Source organism: Onychostoma macrolepis, chromosome 20, assembly GCF_012432095.1.
Source record: "Onychostoma macrolepis isolate SWU-2019 chromosome 20, ASM1243209v1, whole genome shotgun sequence".
Classification (NCBI taxonomy): Eukaryota; Metazoa; Chordata; class Actinopteri; order Cypriniformes; family Cyprinidae; genus Onychostoma; species Onychostoma macrolepis.
In genome coordinates this window covers 10,157,575-10,182,428 of record NC_081174.1, presented here as the reverse complement: position 1 = coordinate 10,182,428, position 24,854 = coordinate 10,157,575, and the positions used below count along the sequence as shown (strand labels likewise).

Here is a 24,854-nt window from a genome sequence, read left to right as displayed (position 1 = left end):
TAAAGACAACATAGTGTTTATTTATAAATTCACAGTTTCTAATGGCACTACACTGCTGTAGTTACAATTGGAAAAACAAAAAATCAAATACTGTGCAGTTCGTCCTCACAGATTATGAGATTTCATTTGGGCGCCACCTAGCGGACGTTTAAATAAATCAGGCATCCGCCACTAGAGGGCGCCGTACTAAGGAAAGCCTGGGGAGAAAAAGCACTTGTACAAGGTGTGGTGTAGAAAAAAAAAGGCATGTGGAGTTCTCCAAAGTGCACAGGAGAGACACAAGCAGCAGTCTCTACTCACTGGTGTACTGGAAATAGTCATCAACACGCACACTGATGAGAAAACAAATTCCACAAGCATATATCAGTTACCATTCAAAAAGGAGAAAGGTAGTGAAACATTTTAAAGTGAAACGTAGCATGGAAATCACAGATGGTCCATCGCACACCATCCCAAATCTTTCCCTTTTATTGAAATCGTGATGTGAATTCACATTCTCTAAACCCCACACAGTCTGATTAAAGGTCAATGATGGGATCGTCTGCGTGAAAGAAAACACTTACAATCTTACACAACACACAGATCTGACACAGAGAAACTCCACTGGGATGTCAAATGGTCTCTTGGGTGCATTAAAAACAACTAAGAAAGCAGCGAACACACACACACACACACACACACACACACACACATAGAAAGTGTGTTAAGAGGGACATGGAGTGTGTGAAGAGAAGATGCTGGACACACACACATAGTCTTTACACGTACGTAACAGGTAGGACAGACCAGACGGTTGCTTTGCTGGACTCATGCATAATATTTGCACAACAACGAGAGCTCGGCCGTTTTTACGATTCACCTCGAATCCAGGAACCCAAAGTTCGTCCGAACAGATCCAGCGAGGAAGCTGAGCCAATCAGATGTACAACATCTCTCCATGATCATGTTATGAGCATTAGAACGGATTTATCTGATGCTGCATTGATTTAAGAATTGATTTGAATGCAAAAAGCAGAATCCAGCTTTCTCAAATCACAGTGCGCGCAAACTTTAGAGAACAGGAAGATGTTGTCCGTACCATTTGTGTGTATCTGTAATAAATCTCTTACATGGAGGTTGAAGGGGCCACTGTATCTCATATAATCACATGACCGTGATCTCATAGAGCCCAGGTCACATTTAAATAAATAAATACATAAATAATTACCACTAAAATAACAGAATGTCCCCTACAAACTCCCCGTGTACATATAAAGCCTGTAAAAATGTGTCTTTTTTTATGATGGCTCCATTAAACGAAGAAAATGAGCTGTAAACATGCTTGAGATTCTGTTGGGTGCATCACGATATGAACATGTTGATATATGAATGTGTGTGTGTGTGTGTGTGTGTGTGTGTGTGTGTGTGTTCAGGCCCAGCCTGGACTCGTTGGTCAAACCAGATCGTGATTCGAATAGTAGAGAAAAAAAAAAACCTCAATTTGGCTCTAAAAGAGAAAATGACAGAATTAACATGGACTGGATCTGTTCTTCATTCAGCTCTGTTCACTGGATTGAAGCCCTGTGCTATGTGACATCACTGGTCCCACAAACCAACCACAGACAATGACTGGCATGCAGTCTCACACACACACACACACACACGGACTAGAATTACATATCCAACCAGGAAGGAAAAAAGAGCGAGTGAGAGTGTTAAAGGGACAGTGAAAGAGGAAATGGAGACCTGAGGGTCATGTTAGTGTAAAGAAACATGTTGAATGTTGTGGGTCTGCCATCTGGAATCGGCCTACACTCCTGGTCACGGTGACGCAGCGCCACCTCTGCAACATCAAACCAAGTCTCATTCATACTTCCGAAAGTTTATCAGTCAGAACTTCCCCAGAAGAATTCAAAAAAACTTAAAGGAAATAACGAAAACGATCCTGAATGGGTAAAAAAGGCACATAACCAAAGTTCAGAGAACCAGGATGTAGTGAAGACTGCAACAGCGCTCACAATAAAATCTTGAAACGATGGAATAAGAAAAAGAAAGATGGTGGCGTGAAAACTCAAAAACTCAAACTCGTCCCGTTACAGCTGTCCTTCCGAATGTGGCCACGCCCAGATCCGCCTTTCCCTTCATGAGCTCCTCCAGCGTTGGCATGACGGTCACAGGAAGTGGCAGTATCTCTCCCACGTGCTGGGCCTCCTGCTGCTCAGCGTTCTTGGACTTGCGTCGTTTCAGAGACCTCTTCTCCATCTTGCTCTTGGTCGGCGGGGGCTCGCCATTGCACAGGGTGGGGTCATGTCCGTTCATGGAGGGGGTGCTGCTGAAGGACTCCTCAGACAGTGTTGAAGCGGAGCTCTCGGAGCTGCCCTCTGACGCACAGTCCCTGGACGAGCAGGTGGATGCATAGCCATTGCACGTTGATGGCAGGAATTGAAGAGAAGATGATGATGTTTCACCGTTGCATCTGGGCTCACCGTTAACAGCCGTCGCTGAGGGGACGGAGGCCCGAAGCGTCTCCACTCTGTCCCCTCCTTTTGTCTTGCAGCGTTTCTTCTGAAAGACACAAACAGGGAGAAATGATTTAATGTCTAAATGATACATTCAGAGAGGTATTTAAACACCTAAAGCCACGGTAACCGTCTTTGTGCTGAGTGAGTATAAACAAATATATATATCAGACACTAAGAATAGAAATCAAGAAATGATAAAACAATACAATCGCTATGATCACGTGATGATACACATGAGGGCAGAGAACACAAGGGATCATTTGTGGAGAAGTAAATGTTTGGAGCATTTGAATGAACATCTGTTTATGCATCTGTTCAGACCGACATGGAAATTTGTATGCAGTTATTTCAATGCAATTTTTTTTTTTTTATTGCAAGGTATTCTAATCTCTTTTTCATCACAGGGCAAGAAAAACTGGCCAACTAAGATTCACTCTTTTGGTTGCATGCACAGAGATTATTTGGCCAAGTGACAGCAAACAACGTCATTGTTAACTAAAAAAAAAAAAAATTGTTACTTGAAATGAAAAATGATTATGGAAATTAAAAAAAATAATCAAACTTAAAAGTGGTCAAAGTGGAAACTGAATTAAAATAAGTTGAAGTAACTAAAACTAATGAATAAAAATTTAATACTAAACAGACATTAATTTTTTTAAATTAAATAATTAAATTTAAAAATTAAGGTGAAAACTGAAAATAAAAACTACAAAACATCAACAAAACAATAATATATCGATGATATTAAAATGACACTGACAACTGAATAGCAGAGGAAGAATCTGAAACCAGCTTTTGTCTCTGTACTCTTGTATTTGGTGTTGTTTGATTAACACTATAGTGAATACAAAAATCCGAACAGCTGTTTGAAAACATGTAAATACTATTTGACTTTTTAGCAAAGTTGTATACCGGGGTATTTCTGCTTTTTCTATGAGCATCACTTAATGTCAGGGAGTGGATTTGCATTTCTATTCAGCCGTCTTCCATTTTTTGCATTGGTATGAATGGACAAATTGCATGTGAAACTCATACCAAATTTTTTAGCTGAACATCATTATTGGTCTGAACAGACCTTTACTATTAGATCTCAGCATAAAGTTCTGCTCAAAACATGAAGTTATTCTTTGGGGAACAAGCTGAACCTTGACTAAAACCCAAGTCGAGACTCTTACGAAGTGGTTCTTTTTAATATATTGGTCAAAAAAGACACAAATCAGTCTTAAACTCGTGTTATGGGTTTGAATAAGTTTAATGACTTATTAAATGGGACAATTACAGACTGACTGACTTTTCCTCATTAACATACATTAAACTAGAAATGAACTGTGACTGTTTTGTACTTAAGTGAGATGTAATTACTGACTAGAATATGAACTAGAATAAAAAAAATGCTAAAATTGTAGTTTAAATAATTATGATATTATAATATCAATGTGATTATAGAGTTGAGAACAATTTTTGTCGTCATTTTGTTAAATTAAATCTGAATCCTCAGTCAGCAGAGAAACGGTTAACTTCACGGCCTGTCAGACAGACTAACTGGAAAGAGCTGCGTTCCAAAACACTCACTGAAGAATTTCTAATAAAGCTTTTATGTAATTAATACGGTTCTTACAGATTGATAATCTAACTGGAAAAAACAAACAAGCAGTGAGTGGTTTTGAAACCCTGCCTCAGTCCCACTACTGTCATGAACACACAGCGGCCGAAACAAACTCCATACCTTTTTCTCTGGAGAAAACCTTAGAGGTTCTACAATGTACAAGTCATCAGGACCTACTAAAGAGGGGAGAGAGGGGGCAGGTTAACGGAATGGTATGGCAAACAATAACACAAGCATGAAAGCACTTGCAAGTAGTAGCACAAGTTACACACAGACACTTCAAAGTATTTTTTTTTCTGCTGTTCTTCATGGGTGCAACTGTTATTCAATTGTAATCCGCCTTGTGGTGTCCTATTTCACTCTCGTTTCATTGCCAACAAAGTCTGCATGTGGTAACCATGGCTGCAGCATCAATTGTCAGCATAATGCTGTCATTTGCACACATTTGAATGTCAAGTTTGATTTGCATATCTGTATATGCAATACTTAGTAATCCATTAAACGTACCACATTTTTCCACTGTTACTACTTGCAAATGTCCAACATGTGCCAGCCAAAAGCATCATGTGCTAAAAATATCCAAACTCTGCCTTATGAACACAAACCACTGATGAGCTCACACTCCACACACACACACACAATGCTGCAGCAAAATGTGAGAGGAAAAAATAGCAGGAAGAAATGGAACAAGAAGCACAAGAAGGATCTGGCGTTTTAAAGAAGTGAAGACGGTTCAGTCTTTCCGAAGTTTTTCATATTAGTTTCTCTTCTGAATTGTTCTTACATATTAGAGTTGTCATTTGATTTCAGATTTTAATCAGATTCATTACTGCACACATCACTTACAAATAAAATTATTGAAAATTACACAAATTTATTCTTTAAAAAATGTGACAACTACATGTCATCTAGCAGTCATTAGAGTATTAGTAGACTGTCTGCTTAATATCTTCTAACACTTTATTTTGATGGGGCCACAACATACTGAGAATGAGAAACTTTGCAAGTATATGTCAACTTATTCTACTAACCCTAAACCTACCCTACTGAGAGTTAGTAGACATTTAGTTGCAAATTAATGAGAATTAGTTGACATGTAGTTACAAAGCTATTTATAGTTAGTAGAATGTCTAAAGTGGACTATCAAAATAAAGTGTAACCATAATGTATACTGTGTGTGTAAGATTTAATGTATTTACGGTTACATTTACCTACGTTTTTGCACAATAAATTTAAATATGTCTAAATATGGTGACATTGTCATTCGTTTACTTTGAGAATCAATACACCGATTTCTTCAAGTAGCTTGAAAAGTTTTAGGCTTGTAAAAGAAAGAGGTTTTTTGCTTAATACGTCCCATATCTGATCAAATAAGACTGTCGACATTCAATTACAAATCACACTGTGCTCCAGTGTAGGTCACACTGATTTTGAATTATCACCAGAGACTTTGGAACTAGTGACAGCTGGACCCAAAACTAGATCAAGCTGTAATGTGATCTGTGTGGTATTTAAGACAAAAGGCATGATTCTTCTGAGAGCAGCAGCCAAAATGAGAGCACACAACGTAAGCCACATGGTTAAGTTGAAAGGTGTGACGTTATTTGGCATTATCTTGGGTATTCAAGCCGTGAGAAATGAATATGGTGGATTTGAGTCTGGCTGAAAAAGACACAGGATGTTAAGAACCAGAGCAGAGTGAAACAATGTGAATTACATGAGAGAAGGGAAGGAACTGGAGAAAAAGAGAGAAAGACAGAGATATACAGAGCTCTGGCATCAAAGCTCTCCTCGGTGTTAAAGGTGACTCCTACCTTCTGATGTGGGCAGCTGAAATGACTTTGAACGAACGAGAGGACAAGAAACTCTCCGTTTCAGACTCATATCATCATATGAGGAAAAACACCTGAGAATGAGAAAGAGAGATATGTTCTATGCAAGTGTCCAAATATAGATGTGAACTTTGGCAAATGCACTGCAGGAATGCAGGGTTCTTCTGTACATAATGTATTCATCTTCAAAAGTAAAACAGTAATATTGTGAAATATTATTATTAAAAGCTGAATTTTACAGCATCATTACTCCACTCTTCAGTGTCACATGATCCTTCAGAAACCATTCTAATATGCATATTTGCTGCTGAAGAAATATTTTATTATCAGTGTTAAAAACAGCTGTGCTGCTTAATTTTTGTGGATACCTTTTTTTCTGAATTCCTGATTGATGAATAGAAAGCTCAAAATACCAGTAATTATTTAAAATAAAAATGTCTTGTAACAAAAATGATCAATTTTTGAATGGTAGTGTGTGCTGTTACATTATTGTCACAAAGGATTAACTTCAAACTTCTGTGCTATTAAACCGGATATGCGTTTCCAGCTATAAACTTGTCAACCGTTTACATAACTTCAACTAGCTTGCTCAGCAAGATTGCTCAGCTCAATCAATCAGTCTTAAACCCATGTATTTTCAGTTTGAGTCAACTCTTTCAAGCTGTTGTTCTGCCATAACAGTAGTTGACATGACATGACATGACATGACAAAACTAACTGCAGGGCCTCTAGAGAACTCCTTGCTGCAATCCTGAGAATGCATTGTGTTCTTGTATTGCGTTATGAATTCTGCACATTTGGTGTGTGTGTGTGTTATACCTCTTAGGACTGGGGTAGTGGTTGCTCATGGGAATGGTTGAGCTGGTGTTGTGACTGGGAGAGCTCCTGCAGCACTGCATACAGAGCAGCAGACCCAGCGTCAGACACAGGATCAGAGACAGCACCAGGTAACTCTGTCTGTCAGACACCTACAACACACAGTAAACAACAGGCTTTAAATATGAATATTCATTACTGGGTGGGCCAAACATTAGATGGGTTAGGAATGAGATGAGAAATGCATGTTTGTAGACCTCTCGCTGTAGCTGAGCAACTGTGGCTGACAGGTTCAGCATGATCCTGGTGGCATTCTCCAGCTGGCTCTGTAACATCTGTATAGCCTCTGTTTGTTTCTGGTCCTAAACACACATGCAAACAGTTATCCAAGTTATCCGTGTAAAAAACACTGTACATGCTACAGTTACCCCCAAAGTTGTCAGTTTTCTTAGCCAGAAAGTGTCCAAGAAAATAAACAATCAAAACCAGCAAAAGAGCAATAATGACAAAGTGCTATGACAAGTCTCAGTCTAATGTCGTACATGTAGCAAGGGTTTTTTAAATAATGAATATAAAAGAAAACAATTTGAAGGAATAGAAAAATAATTGACAGTGCTAGTATTAGAGGGTCATTATTTATAAATAAAAAGAAAACAAGTTGAAAGAATAGAAAAAGAACAGAATGAGGAAAAAAAACAAGTAGTAGAATAGAAACAGCATAGAGTGCAAGTATTAGAGGGATATTTGATGGATAAAAAAAAAAAAAAATAGATAAAAGAAAAATAATCCAATAAACATTTAATAATCATATTTTGTCTTAATTTTGATGATGAACATTGTATCTTCATAAAATGACTTGATGACAGTTTTCTTTTCAATGATGACGCACTGCTGTTCAAATGTTTGGGATGTGTAAGATTTTGGATGTGTAAATTATACCACTAATATGTATAATAATAAACGTTCCTTTAGCTAATTAGCATAATTAGAATGAATTCTCAAGGATCATGTGACAGTGACGACTGGCGCAATGAATGCTGAATACACACACACACACAGTCATGGACAAAAATTGCATTGGAACAAAATTATTGGCACCCTTAACTTAATATTTGGTAGTACCCCTTTGGACAAAATAACTGAAATCAGTCGCTTCCTGTAAGCACGAATGCGTTTCTTACACCTCTCTACTGGAATTTTGGACCACTCTTCTTTTGCAAACTGCTCCAGGTCATTCAGATTTGAAGGATGCCTACTCCCAGCTGCTGTTTTGAGATCTCTCCACAGGTGTTCTATGGGATTCAGATCTGGACTCATTGCTGGCCATTTCAGAACTCTCCAGCGCTTTGTTTGTAACCATATGACCAATGACCTCTGGTGGAGACGCAGCTTTCTGACACTGGCCACTATGTTGAGCCCCAAAATTCTTTGGTAATCATCAGATTTCATGATACCGTTCACACAGTCAAGGCATCCAGTGCCAGAAGCAGCAAAGCAACCCCAAAACATCTTTGAACCTCCACCATGTTTGACTGTAGGGACTGTGTTCTTTCCTCATTTCTTTTTCTGTAAACAGTGCCATGATGGCCTTTACCAAAAAGCTCTACTTTTGTCTCATCTGTCCACAGTACGTTCTCCCAGAAGGATTGTGGTTTTGTTACATAAGTTTTGGCAAACTCCAGTCTTGCTTTTTTATGCCTTCGTGTCAGCAGTGGTGTCCTCCTGGGTCTCCTACCATAGCGTCCCTTTTCATTCAGATGGCGACGGATAGTGCGAGCTGACACTGTTGTACCCTGTGTCTGAAGATCAGCTTGAAGTTAATCGGGTTCTTTATCCACCATTCAAACAATCCTTCATTGTAATTTTCATTAATTTTGCTCTTCCGTCCACGTCCAGGGAGGTTAGCTACAGTGCCATGGGCTGTAAACCTCTTGATGATATTGCACACAGTGGACACAGGAACATTAAGATCTCTGGAGATGGATTGTAGCCTTGAGATTGTCCATGTTTTTCCACAATTTTTTCTCTCAAATCCACAGACAACTCTTCACACTTCTTTCTTTTCTCCTTATCTCCATTTGAACTGGTTGCAAGTGTGATTATTATATTGCCCACACCTGTTACTTGCCACAGGTGTGTCTAAATACAAATTACAGGAGCATCACATGCTTGAAAAGCAATTATTTCTAACAATTTTGACAAGGTGCCAATAATTTTGTCCAGTCCATTTTTGAGTTCTGTGTGAAATTTTATCAAGTTTGACTTTTCTTCTCTGTTTTTTTGTGTTGTTGCAGTGCAAACAAAAACAATAAGCACGTGAATACAAAAACATTTGCAATTGGAACAATTTTCTGAGAGAAGCGTTGCATTTTCTGACAGAATTGCAAGGGTGCCAATGACTGTATATATATGTGTGTGTGTGTGTGTGTGTGTGTGTATGTGTGTGTGTGTGACTGTATTTTTGAACCTTGGTGAGCATAAGAGACCTCTTTCAAAAACAAAATATATTGAATGGTAATGTATTTTTCTATTGAAATATAATATTTTATTTAATACAGTGTCATTCACACTTTTTCAAATGTATTTAAGTGTCCAAACATATTTTGGGGTCCATGCATGTTGCAGTTTGCCAGTATCAAAGTTTATAAAAAGGACCAGCTCAAATTACTAATGTTCTGAGTGACTGATAATAACCTGCTCTTCTGCAATTCTGGAGGTGTTCTGCAGTTTGATGATGGTCTTGTTGAAAGCCCGTTGCATCTCCTCCATCTGTTTACGATACCTGAGTGACAGCAGAACGGATCAATCAAACAATGCAGCCCACTATGATCATTTTAGGTTTGGTAGCATGTATCTGTGTGTTTGTACCTCTGGCTAAGCTCCTCCAGGTATCTGCTGCTGAGGGACATGTTCATTTCTAGTGCTTTAATCCTGTTATTCAATCTCATGAACACCGATTCCTTCTGGTTGGATCCGTGCACCTGATTCCCATTGCCGTTTCCATTCCCATGGCCCATTTCCGCCGAATGCTGCTGCTCTGCGTAAAACTCTCCGGCGGTGCGGTGTGGTAGCAGAATGTCGTCGACAGTCTCCTCTTGTTGAGACAGTGGGGCTTCAGAAAGCTCTGGCTGTGAGGCCACAGCACTGTGGTGAGGATCTTCAACCCCTGCAGTCCTGCCGATATCAGAGGCCTCTGGAAGCGGGATGGGAAGTTCAGTAGGAGGTGGGATATCAGCGGGGCGAGTGTGGGTGGGCAACGGCTGAACCGTCTGCTCTTTGGTAGCAACGGGGAGCTCCAGGTTGGGAGGGTCCATCTCTGGGCTGTGGGGTTCAATGGTGGTGGTGGAGGAGAGCGGAGAGGAGGCGGCACTGGGAGAGAGGAGGCTGCTGGTGCTGCTGACGGGCGTACAGGTTTCTGGGATGTCCACCAGGTACTGTGGACTCTGGTCCACGGGCTCTCCCGTGGGTAGGGACTCTGGGATGTTTTGGGTGGGGGTGTCAGAGAAGCTGTGTGGGGGAAGGGTGGAGGTACGGCTGGGCTCTAACAGAATGGTCTCAGGTGGGAGTTCCTGCTTGATGACTGCAGATTCCCCACTGGAGGACGGAGGCGGAGAAGCCACCGTTTCAGTAGGGGAAATCCTCTCGGCTTGTGCCTGAGAGGGCTGCTCTGTTTCTGGAAGTTTCTCAGAGGGCGCAGGGGGCTCTTGGATTGGGGTGGTGTCAGGGAGGGACTGCTGAGGGGTGGTTTGAGTGTCTGTGTCAGTGTGTGTGTGCTGTGCTTTGTGGCGGCGGTCTCTACGCTGGCGCTGTAGTGCTAATGCTGCTGAACAGTAGCAGTAGAAGTGTTCGTGCAAAGACGCCAAACAGGACAAAGTGGAGAGGTGGCCGCAGTATGTGGCGCTCTCCCGCTCCCACATCTTCTCTATTCTTTTCTCTTCCTCTCGCTCCTCCTCCAGCAGGGTCACCGTTGGCTGGGTGGCCTCTTCGTCCTCCTCGATGAGGATGACGATACGGCTATCCTCAGGTGGAGGTTCTGAAGGAGCCTCAGGAACAGGAAACTCTAAATCCTCCTTAACTAGAGTGGGATCCAGGTCAAGAACATCCAGCCTGGAGATATGAAGACCAAGAATGTTAGTTCTCAGATCTCACATTTCATTTTCAACCAAGGTTGCACACTGTTTCTTACTTAGTTATGAGCACGACCACACAGAATGTGAGCTCCTCAGTTTACCGCAGAACTGAAATGCCTGTCACAACTCAATTGCTTGCATGTTCATTTTTTTAAGATACAGTTCATCCAAAGATGAAAAAGTATGTTATTTAGTTCTAATTCCATATGACTTAAAAGAACAAGAAAATAAGAAATTCTATAACCATGACAAGGAATATCAAAGAATGTGGGCAAAAAACAAAATATGCAAAAGACATTTTAAAACAAAACTATTAAAAATAATTTTAATTAAAGCTGGAATAAAATATGGATAACTAGATAAAACCTGATTAAAAAAAAAAAAAACATTTAGTGGAGGCCAAAATTATTAGAACACTAGTAAATATTATAAAAAACAAAGTTGTAATAATTTTGGCCACCACTGTATTACAAATGTTGCCTTGACAACTAACTGAAATAAGTTCAAGTTGAAGTAGTAAAACTGCAAAAGCTAAAACTAATGTAAAAATAAATTAAAGCTATACAGAAATATTTCAAAAGAAATAAAAGCAAATCAAATTACTGAACTAAAAATAAAAATAAGGCTAATTAAAATTATTAAATATTTTAGAAGTGCATAAAAATATTAACGGATAATAGAATTACTATAAATAATTTTAAAAAAAAACTCTTAATATACTAATGATATTAATTTAAGTGAGCTGTTAGCTGCTGTGACCAGATCTTGAGAACCAGATCAGTCAAAGCCAATTTTATAAAGCAGACCAACCAATTCACTAAAAAGATTTTACTCAAAAGAAACATTTGTTCACAAATCAAAGCTATTTCTCTCATAAACAAATGCCAAGTAGGGCAAGATTTTGCAATGAATATTAATGTAATTTTTCAATCAAAAATGTGTTTGTAAAAAAAAAAAAGTGTTGAAAAGGTATAAAGTTCATTAAATGAGAGAACTAAATACTAAAAACTAAATATTTTTGGCTAATTTGATCAAGATTTTAGTTTAAATGTGCTCTGCATAATTCTGCAGAATGAGTCTGACTCTGAGCCTGGTTATGCGGCAGCTACAGTTAATTAAAGTTTTATAAGCTCGTACTGTATAAGAAAAAGGATTCGGTGGTTGATTTGGTATGCGAGCAAACAGTTTAAACCAGTCTGCGCTGGAATACGCTGACTAGCTCGGGGCTCAGTATTGAGCAAGCATTTGGGGTTTTAATATGCTGGATGAGTAGGGTGTGGGTGTGTGTGTGGGTGTGTGTACGAATGAGACTCACGTAGAGGGCTGTTCAGTAGGTTCTGGTGTGAGTGTGGCTTCTGTTGACGCCTGGGTGACGTTTTCTGTCCCAGAGGAAACATTTCCTGTGCAAGATGAGAGAAAGAACAAATTTTGACAGTGAAAAGGAGAATATGAACACAGGTTTCCATACTGCCCTTCCACAACACAAAGAGGGCTATTGTTCAGAGAAAAGCACCCAAGATTAAACACACAAACACAAATGTGCTCTTAACTAGCAACAGGTGATGATCTCGAGAGCTTGAAATTATATAATGCTTGGAATGGTTTAAATTTATCCAGACCAACAAGGACATCAAAGAAACACCGCTTTGGAATATTAGTCATTGTGCCACAATGGCATTTTCTGAATTCTTGTCACATTGAAGATTACATTATCTAGAAAAATGTGCATCAAAAATGGGAAGTTACTCTCTAATATACGAGCTTGTGAAACTATAAGCCATGAGTGGAGTAGAAATAATCTAAAAGATTAGGGGGACACTTCGTAACCTTATTAATCTGTTTCATGAATGTTAAATAGGGGACATAATTTTCACCCACCTAGTCTTCTGAAAGGCAGGTATCATATTATGATTACCAACTGTGCATTTCTTCAATTGAACAACCTTTTAAAAGCTATTAAAATATAATGATTACTGGCTAAAAAGTGACTTTTAAATTGCCAAAATGTACAGGAGGATGTTAGTCTGAAAAGACTAAAACTGCCAGTATGTTCACTCACAGTGGGAAGAATCGTTCATTCATTTTATTGGTATAAATCTGATCAGGTGATTGAATTTTGTGTTATTTTATATCAATAAACTGTAGTATGTATATTGGTATTATATCAGCTATCAATCACCATTTTTATCTAGATATTGGCCATTAAAAAGAACTCATATCGGTCAACCACAATCTAACAGTTAAAAAAAAAAAAAAAAAAAAAAAACTGCCCATAGCGTGCTTTCCTTTTCCAAACTTAATATAAACTTTCAGCCATCCACTCGACTGCAATCTCTCAAGGGCCACAGTAAAAATGTCTTGTTAAACAGTCTTTTCTAGTCAGACTGCATATGGTCATGAGACAGAGAAGCAGGGTGTTTTTAAACTTCACTTCTGCTTTTAGGAAAGCCACATGCGTGTTTGAACAGCATTTTGTAGCAGCTCTCTCTGGGCCTGCGCACACACACACAAACACACCCTGGGAGAGTTTGATGCTGGCAAGCACAGCTACAGAACCCATCAAAGACGTGCTTTCACTGCCAGGCCTCACAGTTCCAGCACTGTTGGCATGGTGACAGCCCTCACTAGTCACAAACAGCTGCCAAGCAAAGAGGAGCAAATAAGTGGAGTAATTTCTTAGTACAGACTCAGGACAGGGTGATTTTATTATCCAAGCTCAAGGCAGAGATCAGGTCCATACCTTCCATTTCAGCTCCGTCCTCTAGTTCTGGTTTCCCTCCTAGCACGTTTGCTGCGATGTTGTTTACCATGTTCAGGATGGCATCTAAAAGAAGCCAGAGGAAAATGTTAAAAATCTAACATTTATATGCATGGAACTATATGTTACACAGTGCCAACACACAGGCTGAATTGTTTTCTACACTTCAGCTAAGCAAATACAATGCTCTTAAAATATAATGATCATTGGCCAAAAGTGATGAACTTCTGAATTATTGAAGTCAATCCACCAGTATGCTTATTGTGTAGTAGAACAATTTAATCTTTGGTAAATGTCATTTGGTTAGTTCTTCCAATTTTGTCTTATCATCATCATTAAATTCTGTTATGTATACTGGCATTAATTAGCATTCTACTGGCAACAGAAGTACATGTGTATAAGGACTGTTCATTATTAACCTCATAAACTCTCCATAGTTAATGTGTTGCAAATCTGCAATAATTTAAATAAACTTACATATACTGTACATTTTCATTCCATGTATTGAGATTTGGTGATGATTAACTGCATTAAACATTTAACTGCATGCGTTACAATGATATTTTAGTATTATTTATATATTACTATAGTATTCTGAATAGATTTTATTTTACACTAAGTTCTTTCTTTTTATTTTATTAGTTTTTGTAATTTTATGTGCTTTTGTCATTTTTATTAGTTTCATATTTCTATTTAGCTACAATTTATTTATATTTTAGTTTTTGTAATTAAAAGTACTTTGGCTTAAAATATGAAAATTAGAAATGGTGCATTGTCAACTAACTGAAATAAAAAGTTTATCTAAAATGTATATTTTATTATTGCTTTATTTCATTTAATGCAAACCATTTGTAATTGTTTTAGTTAACAACAACAACAACAACCACAGGTGTGTTATTATATTAAATTTACATTTAAACATGTTCCACTTACATACTGCTCCAAGCTTAGCCAATCAACTAGGAAAAGGATTTTTCAAGAGTGTGTGTGCTTGGCAGAATATGTGCGTGACGAGTAAGTTTTGATTTCACAAACTTTATAATGGATAATCAAAACAGGTTTTAAAAGTAAAATTGGAACTGAGGCAGAGGGCACACCACTTCCTTGAATTCTACAGTTAGTACATTTTTTGCCACTGTAGCTTTGAGCAAACTGGAATATAAATCAACAGGGACTGCCGTGAGCAAAGTGAATCTGTGCAATGTGCAACTAATGTGTTTCACCCCAATTATAAAGTGCCAATGCTGTTAACCACTTCAGTTCATAGTTTAGCTGGTTTAGCTAGTTTAACCAGTAGATTGAAATGATCACCTGCGGCATCTACAGATTAATATTCATGAAATCAAAAGCACAAACAGCATATGGAGGAACAGCACATACTTGTAGCAGAGCCCAGCAGATTCTTCGACGTCTTGTCCTCTGAGGGCAGGTAGCCGGGTGGGTAATCTGTAAAAAAGACATCTGGAATTAAGACCACAGCATTAGCCAAATGGACACGCACGACAACTTCCAAACAGAAAACAAACAGTCTTGTGTCTAAATTAAATGATTCAATTCTGCCATATAGTATTGCAAATACCTATTCATACTGTACTTTTTAAGCTTTCTGTGAGCAATCATTTAGAGAGATGATCTCACCATAGTCTTCATCCAGATACTCGGCTCTCTCTGACGTGTACTGAGAGTCAGCTATCTCATCATACTCCTCCACCATACTGGTGCCAAACACCCTGATATACACAAAGATACACATGAGCAACACAAAGATCAGGTACTTGCAAGTATAAGAGTTGGGAAAAATGTAGAAAGAGGATAAGGATTAAAAAACGGTTGATAAAAGTGACAGCGTGTTCCTGTAGTATCATAAAGAACAAACAGCCCCTGTAATATTAACAAAGCCCACTTTGATCATCAGCATAATTTATCTCTGCCTTCTACAAAACAACTATAATCACTCTGCCCTTTGCCCAGGTTAGTGGGGGTCTTTAAAAACATGTTTTATAGCCCCCGTTCAATCCTCAAGGGCCATGTACGGAGGAGGTAACAGCAGTGGAAGAAAAATAACACAAGATTTCCAGTTAAATGAGCAGTCTCAGAGATCAGAGGGAAGTAGGAATTTGGAATAAATGTTACTGATGTAGGTACGCATTCACAAGGGTTGCCACATGATGCCTTATAATACAATTGGTATCATGTTGCTTGTAAAATAACACAATGACCAGAAAGTAGCTTCTTGTGATTCTCAATTTGAATCTGTTAAGGTCAGAACTGAAAAGCTAACAAAATGTTTAGTACAAGTGTGGAAAGGATTTTTATTTTTCATCTCTATATCTGACTGTAGTGTTTTACTTGCCTCTCACAGTATATACAGTAATTTCCTTACAGTGGGACAATATGTCTCTCATATAGTGCAGCCAGACCAGCCCCTTTATGGGCCTCCAACCAAGATTAAATCTCCTGCCAATGCAAACGGGCCTGAGAGGAGCCTGAGGCAGGACAGAGATCAACTCAATTCAAGAACTTTGCCTTTTGAAACTTTTATAAAGCCATGTGCCCTTTCTCACAGTCATTGAGATTTAAGGGGCCAATGCAAGCACGGGATTGTAAAATCAAAAGAGACCTGTTTCTCATTATAGCATAATGCTGCTGTGCAATATGCTTTGGTTTAAAAAAATGCTTTTATCAGTCACTTTCTGAAAGGTCATGAAAACATTTTTTTGCATCTCTCTGTATAACCATCTTTGTTGGGTTTTTAAAAATATATTTTTCTCTCAAAATGAAGGAAAAAATACTTCATATCATGACGCCTAACAAAAAATTCCCCTCACAGTATGCATTAGACCAGAAACATACTTCACGCAAGTATGCAAACGCCTGTTGTACATATACCACCATTCAAATGTTTGGGATCATTGCAACTTTTGGTGAAAGAAAGAAATACTTTTATTCAGCAAAGGTACATTAAATTGATGAAAAGTGATAGTAAAGACATTTATGATGTTACAAATTTCAACTGTAAATAAATGCTGTTCTTTAAACTTTCAATGCATCAAAAAATAAAAATGTATCATGGTTTACACAAAACTATTAAGCAGCCAACCATTTTCAACACTGATAATACTAAAATGTTAATAATCAGAGTAATGACTGCTGATAAAATTCAGCTTTACCATCACAATAATAAATTACATTTTCAAATATATTCAAATAGAAAACTTCCAATAATATTTTTACTTCCAAAAATATTTCACAATATTACTGTTTTTACTGCATTTTTGATCAAATAAATGCAGAGAGTATAAGAGCTACTCAAAATTAATTTATTGTCCCCACACTTTTTGAATGGTAGTGTACTCAACTGAGTATTAATGTGCTATTACACATACAGTGTTCATCAACTTGTGAGCAATATAAATGCTGACAACAGAAGAAGACCTTTTTGTCCTTTGTGTTTATACAGAGTATGCAACACATACCTGCACTGCACTTTGAATGCAATAATATCAAGGTTATGTGCGTAGGGGCATCACATACTTGTGCAAAGTAGGTTTCAGTCATGTTATATACAGTATTGGAATAGATTCCATTCTATTCAAAAAACATTAATTAAACACACCTGATCAGGCTGAGTGGACAGAAGTGTTCAGAGCCAAAGTGGGAGAGCAGCTCAACCTACAAAAAATTTGTAAAAATTTTAAATAGGATCACACTCAAACATGGTCATAAAACAAAACCAATGCTTATTTTACCTTCTTACAAAATTTAACAATGTCCAGTTTAGCGATGTCCCAATAATGTCAAACAAAACTTAGCACGATCGAAGTGCTGAAGTATTTGCAAAGCATGATGTTTCCCATGTGAGTGTGAGAAAATGTAAATTTGTTTTTTGTTTTGTTTTTTCCCAAGAAAGTGTCACTGTTTTACAGTATGTGAGCCTGCAGCACTGACAAGATCTAAGAGAGAAGAGCGCTAACCTTTATGTATTTGATGAACATCTGATGCAGGAGGAGAAGACAGGAGAAAGCGGAAACAAAGAAAAACAGAGAGGAAGATCAGTATAAAAGACTCGATTCATGCTGTAGCAAGTCAAGCATTTCGAACTGTTCTTGTTTGCTCTGCTTTCATGACTTGAGCAGTAGTACCAATGCAGGAGAAAGCCAGCTGAGGCAAAGGCTGTAATTAGGAGCACAAAGTGGGAAATACAGCAGGGGAAAACAAGTAAACAAAACACTGAAATAATAAACATCACAAAAGTCAAGCAGAGCATGACAGAACAGGTTTAGGGCAGCAAGTATTGTGGGACTCCTCAATTAGATCAATGGCACCTCTTGACATATGTTACAGGTAATTAAATAATCGTCTAAGAACCCATAAATCAGAATGAGCGAGGAGAAAAATGTAAATCGCACAGAGTACTTGCCTGTTTCACCCAAAATGCTAATTTATTTTGCCGTTTTGTAAAAAAAAGTCTTAGCAAATGCTAAAGTGAATGTGAATTCTACTCAATGTGTTTCTACCCAAGCACCTATATCTTAATACACTGACATATATAGATACACCAACCTTATATGCAAATCTATAAAAGGTTATGAAGGTGTGTGTATTCAGCATCGTACATTACACACAGATCTGAACTGAACAATACGGTCATGAGACTCTCAGGCCTGAGGGAAGGGCACGGCTTTCCTCATATGTCTTAACCATCCCCCCTTTCTCTGCCTCTTATTCAGTTTCCTTAAAAAACACACTTTGTTAATGTAATTCCATGTTATTTAGATCACAGGTGACAGAACAAGTGTGTGTGATCCTTTTTAAGATGCTCATGTTTCAGACGTTACAGTTTGTAGATACACACACTAATGTCAGAGCACAGATCAGTGACATCACGCTCTTGTGTTTAATACTTTGATAATATTAAGTATTTCATACTGTGGTGCGTTCTATCCCCAATATTCTTTTTTCCAGCGACTGGTGCTCCTTTTACCTTAACATATTTGGCATAGAGTTGTTCATCCAGAGGGAAGCTCTGTACTGTGCGTTCATCACGGGCGTGAAAGGTGCCCAGCTTGATCCACTTATTGGTCGGATACCTGAATTTGAAAAACAATTTTTAAAGAAAAGGTTAAGTTGGTGTTTATACAACGCAGTCTCCCAACCAGGCACGAAGTGATACGATTTCAACAACATGCAATTTTTCACATAACGTGAAAATATATTCTATATTTAATGTGAGGCAGGATTTTGGACGAATTAGATTCCACTGCAACCAGTGAACTGTACTGTGGTTGGCCTGGACAAAAACTCACATCTGCATTGGAGATCAGTCAACATGTCGCATTGTGCCTGATTAGGAGTGGGAATACTATGTATGTCTATGTGAGTGATGTTACCTGTCACTTATAGACACAAGAAAATCTTTTGGTGTAGAGGAGAACAACTCAAAATTTGCAATATCCAGCTGTTTCACCTGGATTGGCTCACAGAGCTCAATAACAAACCTGGTGATTAGATAGAGGAAACAAATGGGAAATTAATTTAACATCAAGTAACATGCTAACACAAAAACTACTAACACTGAAACAAAAGGCACAGGGGGGAACAACTTACAATTTAATTAATTTATATGAATGCAAGGCAAATTTTTGTATTTTATTTATATTCTAGATGTCATGACTCGTCACCATTTCTTTAAGGTTTTGAAACCACTTCTTTTGCCTCCACTATTTCATTTTAGATGGTCTTACAGTACAATAATATTAACGTTACATGTAATTAGTGGTGCACAATTACAGTTATAATCAAGATTTTCTCAAAACTAATTATCACAATTGTTCTTATTTGAGAAATTTCTTTTTAGAAATCAGAATGATTGCACTTTCACATAAGCACAAATTAAGACAATCTCAACTCATACACAGGGTTTATTTTACTTAATCTAGTTTCCCCCATTTTGTTACATTTATGATATATCATATATATCAACATTCTAAATTATGAAAACTGTTCAAACTTTAAGAATCTTCTCTAAAAGAGCTAAAACAGTAAATTATATTAATGTTTTTCTATAAAATCAACAAAAAACGGTAACACTTTACAATAAGGTGTCAATTGTTAACATTAATTAATGTATTAACTAACATGAACAAACAATGAACAATGCATTTATTACACTATTTATTAATCTTTGTTAATGTTAATGAAAATACAGTTGGTCATTGTTTATTCATGTTAGTTCACAGTGCATTAAATAATGTTAACAAACACAACTTGTGATTTTAATAATGTTTTAGTAAATGCTGAAATTAACATTAACTAAGATTAATAAATGCTGTAGAAGTATTGTTCATTCTTAGTTCATGTTTACTAATGTTAACTAATGAACCTTATTGTAAAGTCTTACCCAAAAAACTAATTGTAGCACAGAGGCTGTGTAGGTAACCTATTTTATTCAACTCTTTTATTAGGCATTTATTCAGGAGCCACAATTGCTGAGATTCACGTTTGGATTTATTACAATTTGTCTCTGAAACGTCCTTGTGAATGACCACAGACTGGCTGTATGACACATTTATTTGTTTAAAATATCTCAGTAGAGATAACCAGTGGACCAATATCAGTGAGAGAAGCATAAATCATGATCATGATTAAAATACAATTAATCATGCAGCCCCAACTATAATTCCCCCAGTTATTAAGAGGCTAAATAGTTATAAAATAATTAACAAAATACTGTTTAAAATAGATGAGTTTAGCATCTCACACTACAGGACATCTCAACATAATAGTACTTTGTCAACTATCATTTACACAAACAGGAGAATAGAGTGTGTAAAATGCATTTCTTCATTGTCTCTGAGCAGCTGCTGCAGTCTGTTTTTTCTCTTTATCTGCAGTGACTCACCAGATCTTGGTACTGCAGGGGTTCAGCATGTACAGATCCATGTTCTCCATCAGGATGGCAGATGTGCTCTGAAAACACACAGAAAAACACACATATGTTAGACGATTGCTGATCTCAAACTAATCAATAACATTGCAGATGCAGGAACAATAACAAGTAATTAAATGATTGTCCTATTTATGCCCCTGGTGAAAATCCATCCATCTTTTTATCTGCCCCATATGCCGTTTTGCAGTTTTTTGTGCTGTACCTTGGCCTCATTGTTGGCCGAGAGGATTTTGGCCCCACATTCGACAGAAGCGTAGTTATTCTTGAAATTCTTTTGGACCTTTTTGACTGGATGAGGGCTGCCATTTGATGAAGTGTGCAGAGACTGACCTGAAACCAACAAAACAGGTTACATATAGCTCACCAGTCAAATCTTTTACACCTTGGATGATGGATCAGGTGTGTGTGAGTGTGTCATGCAAAGTGCAGGTTGGTATGTTTACCTGTCGATTACAGCACTGAAAACAAAAGAATGACTTATCTTTATGTATGCACATAGCATGCAAGTATTCACGATCCGTAACCGATAATTTGAATGGCAAAATTGTTGGATTTTAACTATCAATAGCTGCTATCATGACCTTACGTGAGAACCTTTAGGGAAAAAAAAGCTATTCATTAACATTGTGCTGATTACAGCTTGCAAAAGCAACCTGAAAAAGCGACCTCAACACGTTGCAGACAATAATTTAGTTTTCTATATTTGATTTAACAAATTTGTTTTTCGAGAACATTCTAGGTCAAGCAACCCAGGCTATGAATAGCACCAATCCTTACCCAAAATATTAAGGAAACCGATCAAATTTCAGTTGTGTGATACTGTGATTCATAATCCTCACTTGAACCCAAATTCTATGTACTTGAAGAGTTGCTCTTTGAGAGCTCTCTAGTTTTATTGTGTGTACTGCACCCGCTAATTAATGACGACAAGGGTCAATTAACATACTGTTAGCCAGTGGTTGAATTAGTTGACATCGTGATTTGACTGTGCAAACAAACGCACACAGAGATGTGAAAAACCCTGATGCACTAAAGCAAGAGTTTAATTGTTTAGCTGGCCTGGCGCATGAGCTAAGAGTCTAGTTACTTTTGTTGCAGTGTACTGAAGCAATCCATTACAGCAGCTTACACGTGTGCATACTGGGTTATGCAACAGTCACTGTGCTCACCACTGAACCGACAAATGTGAGCAAGCAAAAAAACTATTATTATAAGCAAGAAAAAGCAAGGTAGGGAAGCAGAAATTCATGATAGAAAGAGATAAAAAAGAAAGGGACAGCTCTGTGAAATCAAGCAGAAGTGTGTCCTAAAGGAAGTGCGTGCGAGTGTGTACTGATGCAGAAGCAGCACGGGGGCAGCCTGGCATGCAATGATTTACTGATGAACACGCAGCTCTGTGAGTGTGCATGCGACCCAAAGCCATCTCTTACTTTTCTTCTCCTCTACTTCCATCACTTTCTTCTTCCACTCATCAAAAGTGGGGATGTCCTCTTTACTGGGTACAGGAGGGTCTGTTGCTCCCTCATGGTCCACCACCTGAGGAAAAAAATAAAATCATCAAATTTTTATTACATTGAACAAACCACAGCACAAACTTCCTTGGCCCTAAAACTGTGAAATGCCATTTTGGAAATTTTTTGTTTTCTATTTCAGCAGCATTATGCTGGGTAGCTACAGCAAACGTGAAATTGGTATTGGTCCAGAATCTACATAACCGTAAATAAAACAAATATTATATCATGTTATTCTAATAATACAATTATGAACAGCTTGAATCTTTTTAACTGTTTGAATGCTGAAAAAAATAAATCCACTGTTTCCACAAAATATTAAACACAACTGTTTTCAATTTTGATAAGACATTTTTCTCGAGCAGCATATGAGATTGATTTCTGAAAGATCATGTGACACTGAAGACTGGAGTAACGTTGCTGAAAATCCAGCTTAGTATCAAAGGAATGCATTTAATTTGAAAATATAATACAAATTTTAAAAAGTTGTTTTAATTTGCAATAATATTTCACAGTATTACTGTTTTTAACAATTTTTGAACAGAAATGCAACTCTGGTAAACATAAGAGATTTATACACAGAGATTTATGGCATTATACATTTTACACAAAAGGGTGGTCTTTGCTTCTATCTCCCCATCACTTTCCCTTTTTCTTGTCTCCCTTATCTCTATCCCTCTCTGTGTGTCTGTCAGTGCCTAAATAGCAGCGCTGAGTGAGCATTTGGTTGATTAAACATTTACAAGGCTGTTCTGTGGAAAACAAACATGCTGATGTACTCTCTAAGCCTAACTCGCTCTTCTTTCTCTCCTCCACTCTTATGCTTTCTCTTCCACTTTCATCTTCTCCATTTAGGGTGTGTGTCAGAGCAGCTTTACGAGAGAGGAGGGGATGTTTTAGCTCTGCAGATCTCTAACAGCAGGGTGTGGAGAGGCTCAGTTGTAATCGAATACAAACCCTTTCACTCTCTACATAATAGGTGAAAAAGGCAAGAAAGGAACACTATGGGGTGCAAAATGCTATTATTGTCATCATGCTATTTTAGGTGGTGTACGCCAAGGAAAAACAAAACTATAAAATGTTTCAGGGCTTGATATAGTTTTAAAATACAGACATTATAGCTTTTAGCTCCATACCTGAAGTCTATCTGATTATTTGTCATTATAAAGATTGGGATCATTAAAGGTTTTTTTTTTTTTTTTTTAAGTAATATTTTTATTTAGCAATTTTTATTTAGATGCATCAAACTGATACATATTAGTATTCAATGACAAGAATAAACTACACTTTAAAACATATAAAATGATATTAAATTACTGTAAGATTACTCTGCAGTCTTGGCGAGCATAAAAAAAATATTTTTGGTAGTTAATGTATATTATATATTCATCTATGTATTTGTCAAGTGATTTAATTATTTACCTTTTAAACTATTTATTTATTTATTTATATTTGATCACTTCATTGTATTTTTTCTATATACACCTGAAACAGAAAATTATATTTTACTTATTTTGATAATTATTAATACAGTTAACTGTTCATTGAACATTTGCCTCCATTTTCTAAAGGCATTATGCCATTAGTCAGATGTATTAAAGTGATTTTACCATGTTTAATGGGGTTTAAGTAATGCAAAGCCTCTTGTGGGTATTTGCTTTCCCTCTCACTGTTAGAATTAATTAGCCATGTTAAATTAGTCTGACAAATAGCGTGTGTGTACCTGCTGGCTTTTTGTAGGTGGAGGGATACTGGCTGTCTGCCCCAGCTCTGTGAGGTCCAGCTCACTCGGGAGCAGAGTGGCAGTCGGGTCAGCACTGGTCTCTGTACTCTGTACTCCCAATGTGGCAGACTGGTTCACTGCTTGCTTCTCCACATGTTCCTCCAAAACACTGTTAAGAGCAAGAAAACAGAAGAGAGAGAAGGTGGGGAAAGAAAGTGACTTTAATATATTGCTACACATTAAAAACAAAAAGTAATGCAAGTGACAAGCAAAAAAGCATTAAAAATGGTGCATCGTGGCATTGGGAAAAAAAATTAAATGGTAAACCAAACTGCCAAAAATGAAATGATGAAATGAGAAATGAAAGAAAAAAAAAAAAAAAAAAAAAGCAAGAGAAGATGTGGCTTGATGTGCCTGAAGCAGTTCCGTTTCTTGGTTAACCATTGGTTACCAAGTCACCTGATGCAACGCGAGTACTGGAGTTACCGTAATGTTACCATGTAACCTGCCGTTTACCTGTTGCTCGGTACTCACCTGGTGAGCGTGGTGCCAAGGGACTGGCTGAAGGGGGGCACAGAGCCCACCTCACACTGACTGGCACTAGAGTTCTCTACAGGGGCATCAGGTAGTCCACTGAAGGAAAGAAATCAAATGGGGTTTACACCAAGAGAAAGGAAAATAGAGAGGAATGGGAGAGGAATACTAATGGAGAGAGGGAGGGGGATAGAAAGGATAAGGGAGAAAGTAATCTGGCTCCACGTATGGAATGAACATTTGGCCAGGGTTCTATAGAAGGTTCTTGAAGTACTGGTTCATTACATTTTAAATCACAGTGATATAGTCTTTTTCGGTCCTTGTTGAAATGGAAGATTCGTAAACGCTCCAAGTCCGGTGAAAACAAGTCATAGCTACTATGACTACTAAAGAAGGTGAGATCCACTGTGACGCAGTTGAAAAAAACCTCCAAAGTAGGTGCCATATGAAGTCCATGAAGTGATGATTGTATGCTTTACTGATTCAGTTTAAAA

General features: G+C 37.7%; 1 protein-coding gene across 3 annotated transcripts in view; it reads right to left on the bottom strand.

The window, feature by feature from the left end:
* suco (SUN domain containing ossification factor) overlaps nt 1-24,854 on the bottom strand; it is a 51,516-nt gene continuing 26,662 nt past the window's right edge. Inside the window, exons 5-24 of one of the 3 annotated variants that reach the window (XM_058755466.1) lie at nt 24,361-24,459; nt 23,827-23,995; nt 22,023-22,128; nt 20,795-20,922; nt 20,545-20,612; nt 19,034-19,141; nt 18,628-18,733; nt 17,618-17,638; nt 17,260-17,315; nt 15,282-15,373; nt 15,024-15,089; nt 13,626-13,709; nt 12,201-12,285; nt 9,624-10,862; nt 9,450-9,537; nt 7,013-7,117; nt 6,759-6,907; nt 5,922-6,013; nt 4,228-4,283; nt 1-2,544 (exon numbers count right to left, since the gene is read on the bottom strand). In XM_058755466.1, coding sequence (XP_058611449.1) covers nt 2,059-2,544; nt 4,228-4,283; nt 5,922-6,013; nt 6,759-6,907; nt 7,013-7,117; nt 9,450-9,537; nt 9,624-10,862; nt 12,201-12,285; nt 13,626-13,709; nt 15,024-15,089; nt 15,282-15,373; nt 17,260-17,315; nt 17,618-17,638; nt 18,628-18,733; nt 19,034-19,141; nt 20,545-20,612; nt 20,795-20,922; nt 22,023-22,128; nt 23,827-23,995; nt 24,361-24,459 — 3,403 coding nt within the window. In that variant the 3' untranslated portion in view covers nt 1-2,058. The remainder of the gene's footprint in view (nt 2,545-4,227; nt 4,284-5,921; nt 6,014-6,758; nt 6,908-7,012; nt 7,118-9,449; nt 9,538-9,623; nt 10,863-12,200; nt 12,286-13,625; nt 13,710-15,023; nt 15,090-15,281; nt 15,374-17,259; nt 17,316-17,617; nt 17,639-18,627; nt 18,734-19,033; nt 19,142-20,544; nt 20,613-20,794; nt 20,923-22,022; nt 22,129-23,826; nt 23,996-24,360; nt 24,460-24,854) is intronic. The other 2 variants (XM_058755467.1, XM_058755468.1) reach the window with 2 other exon arrangements.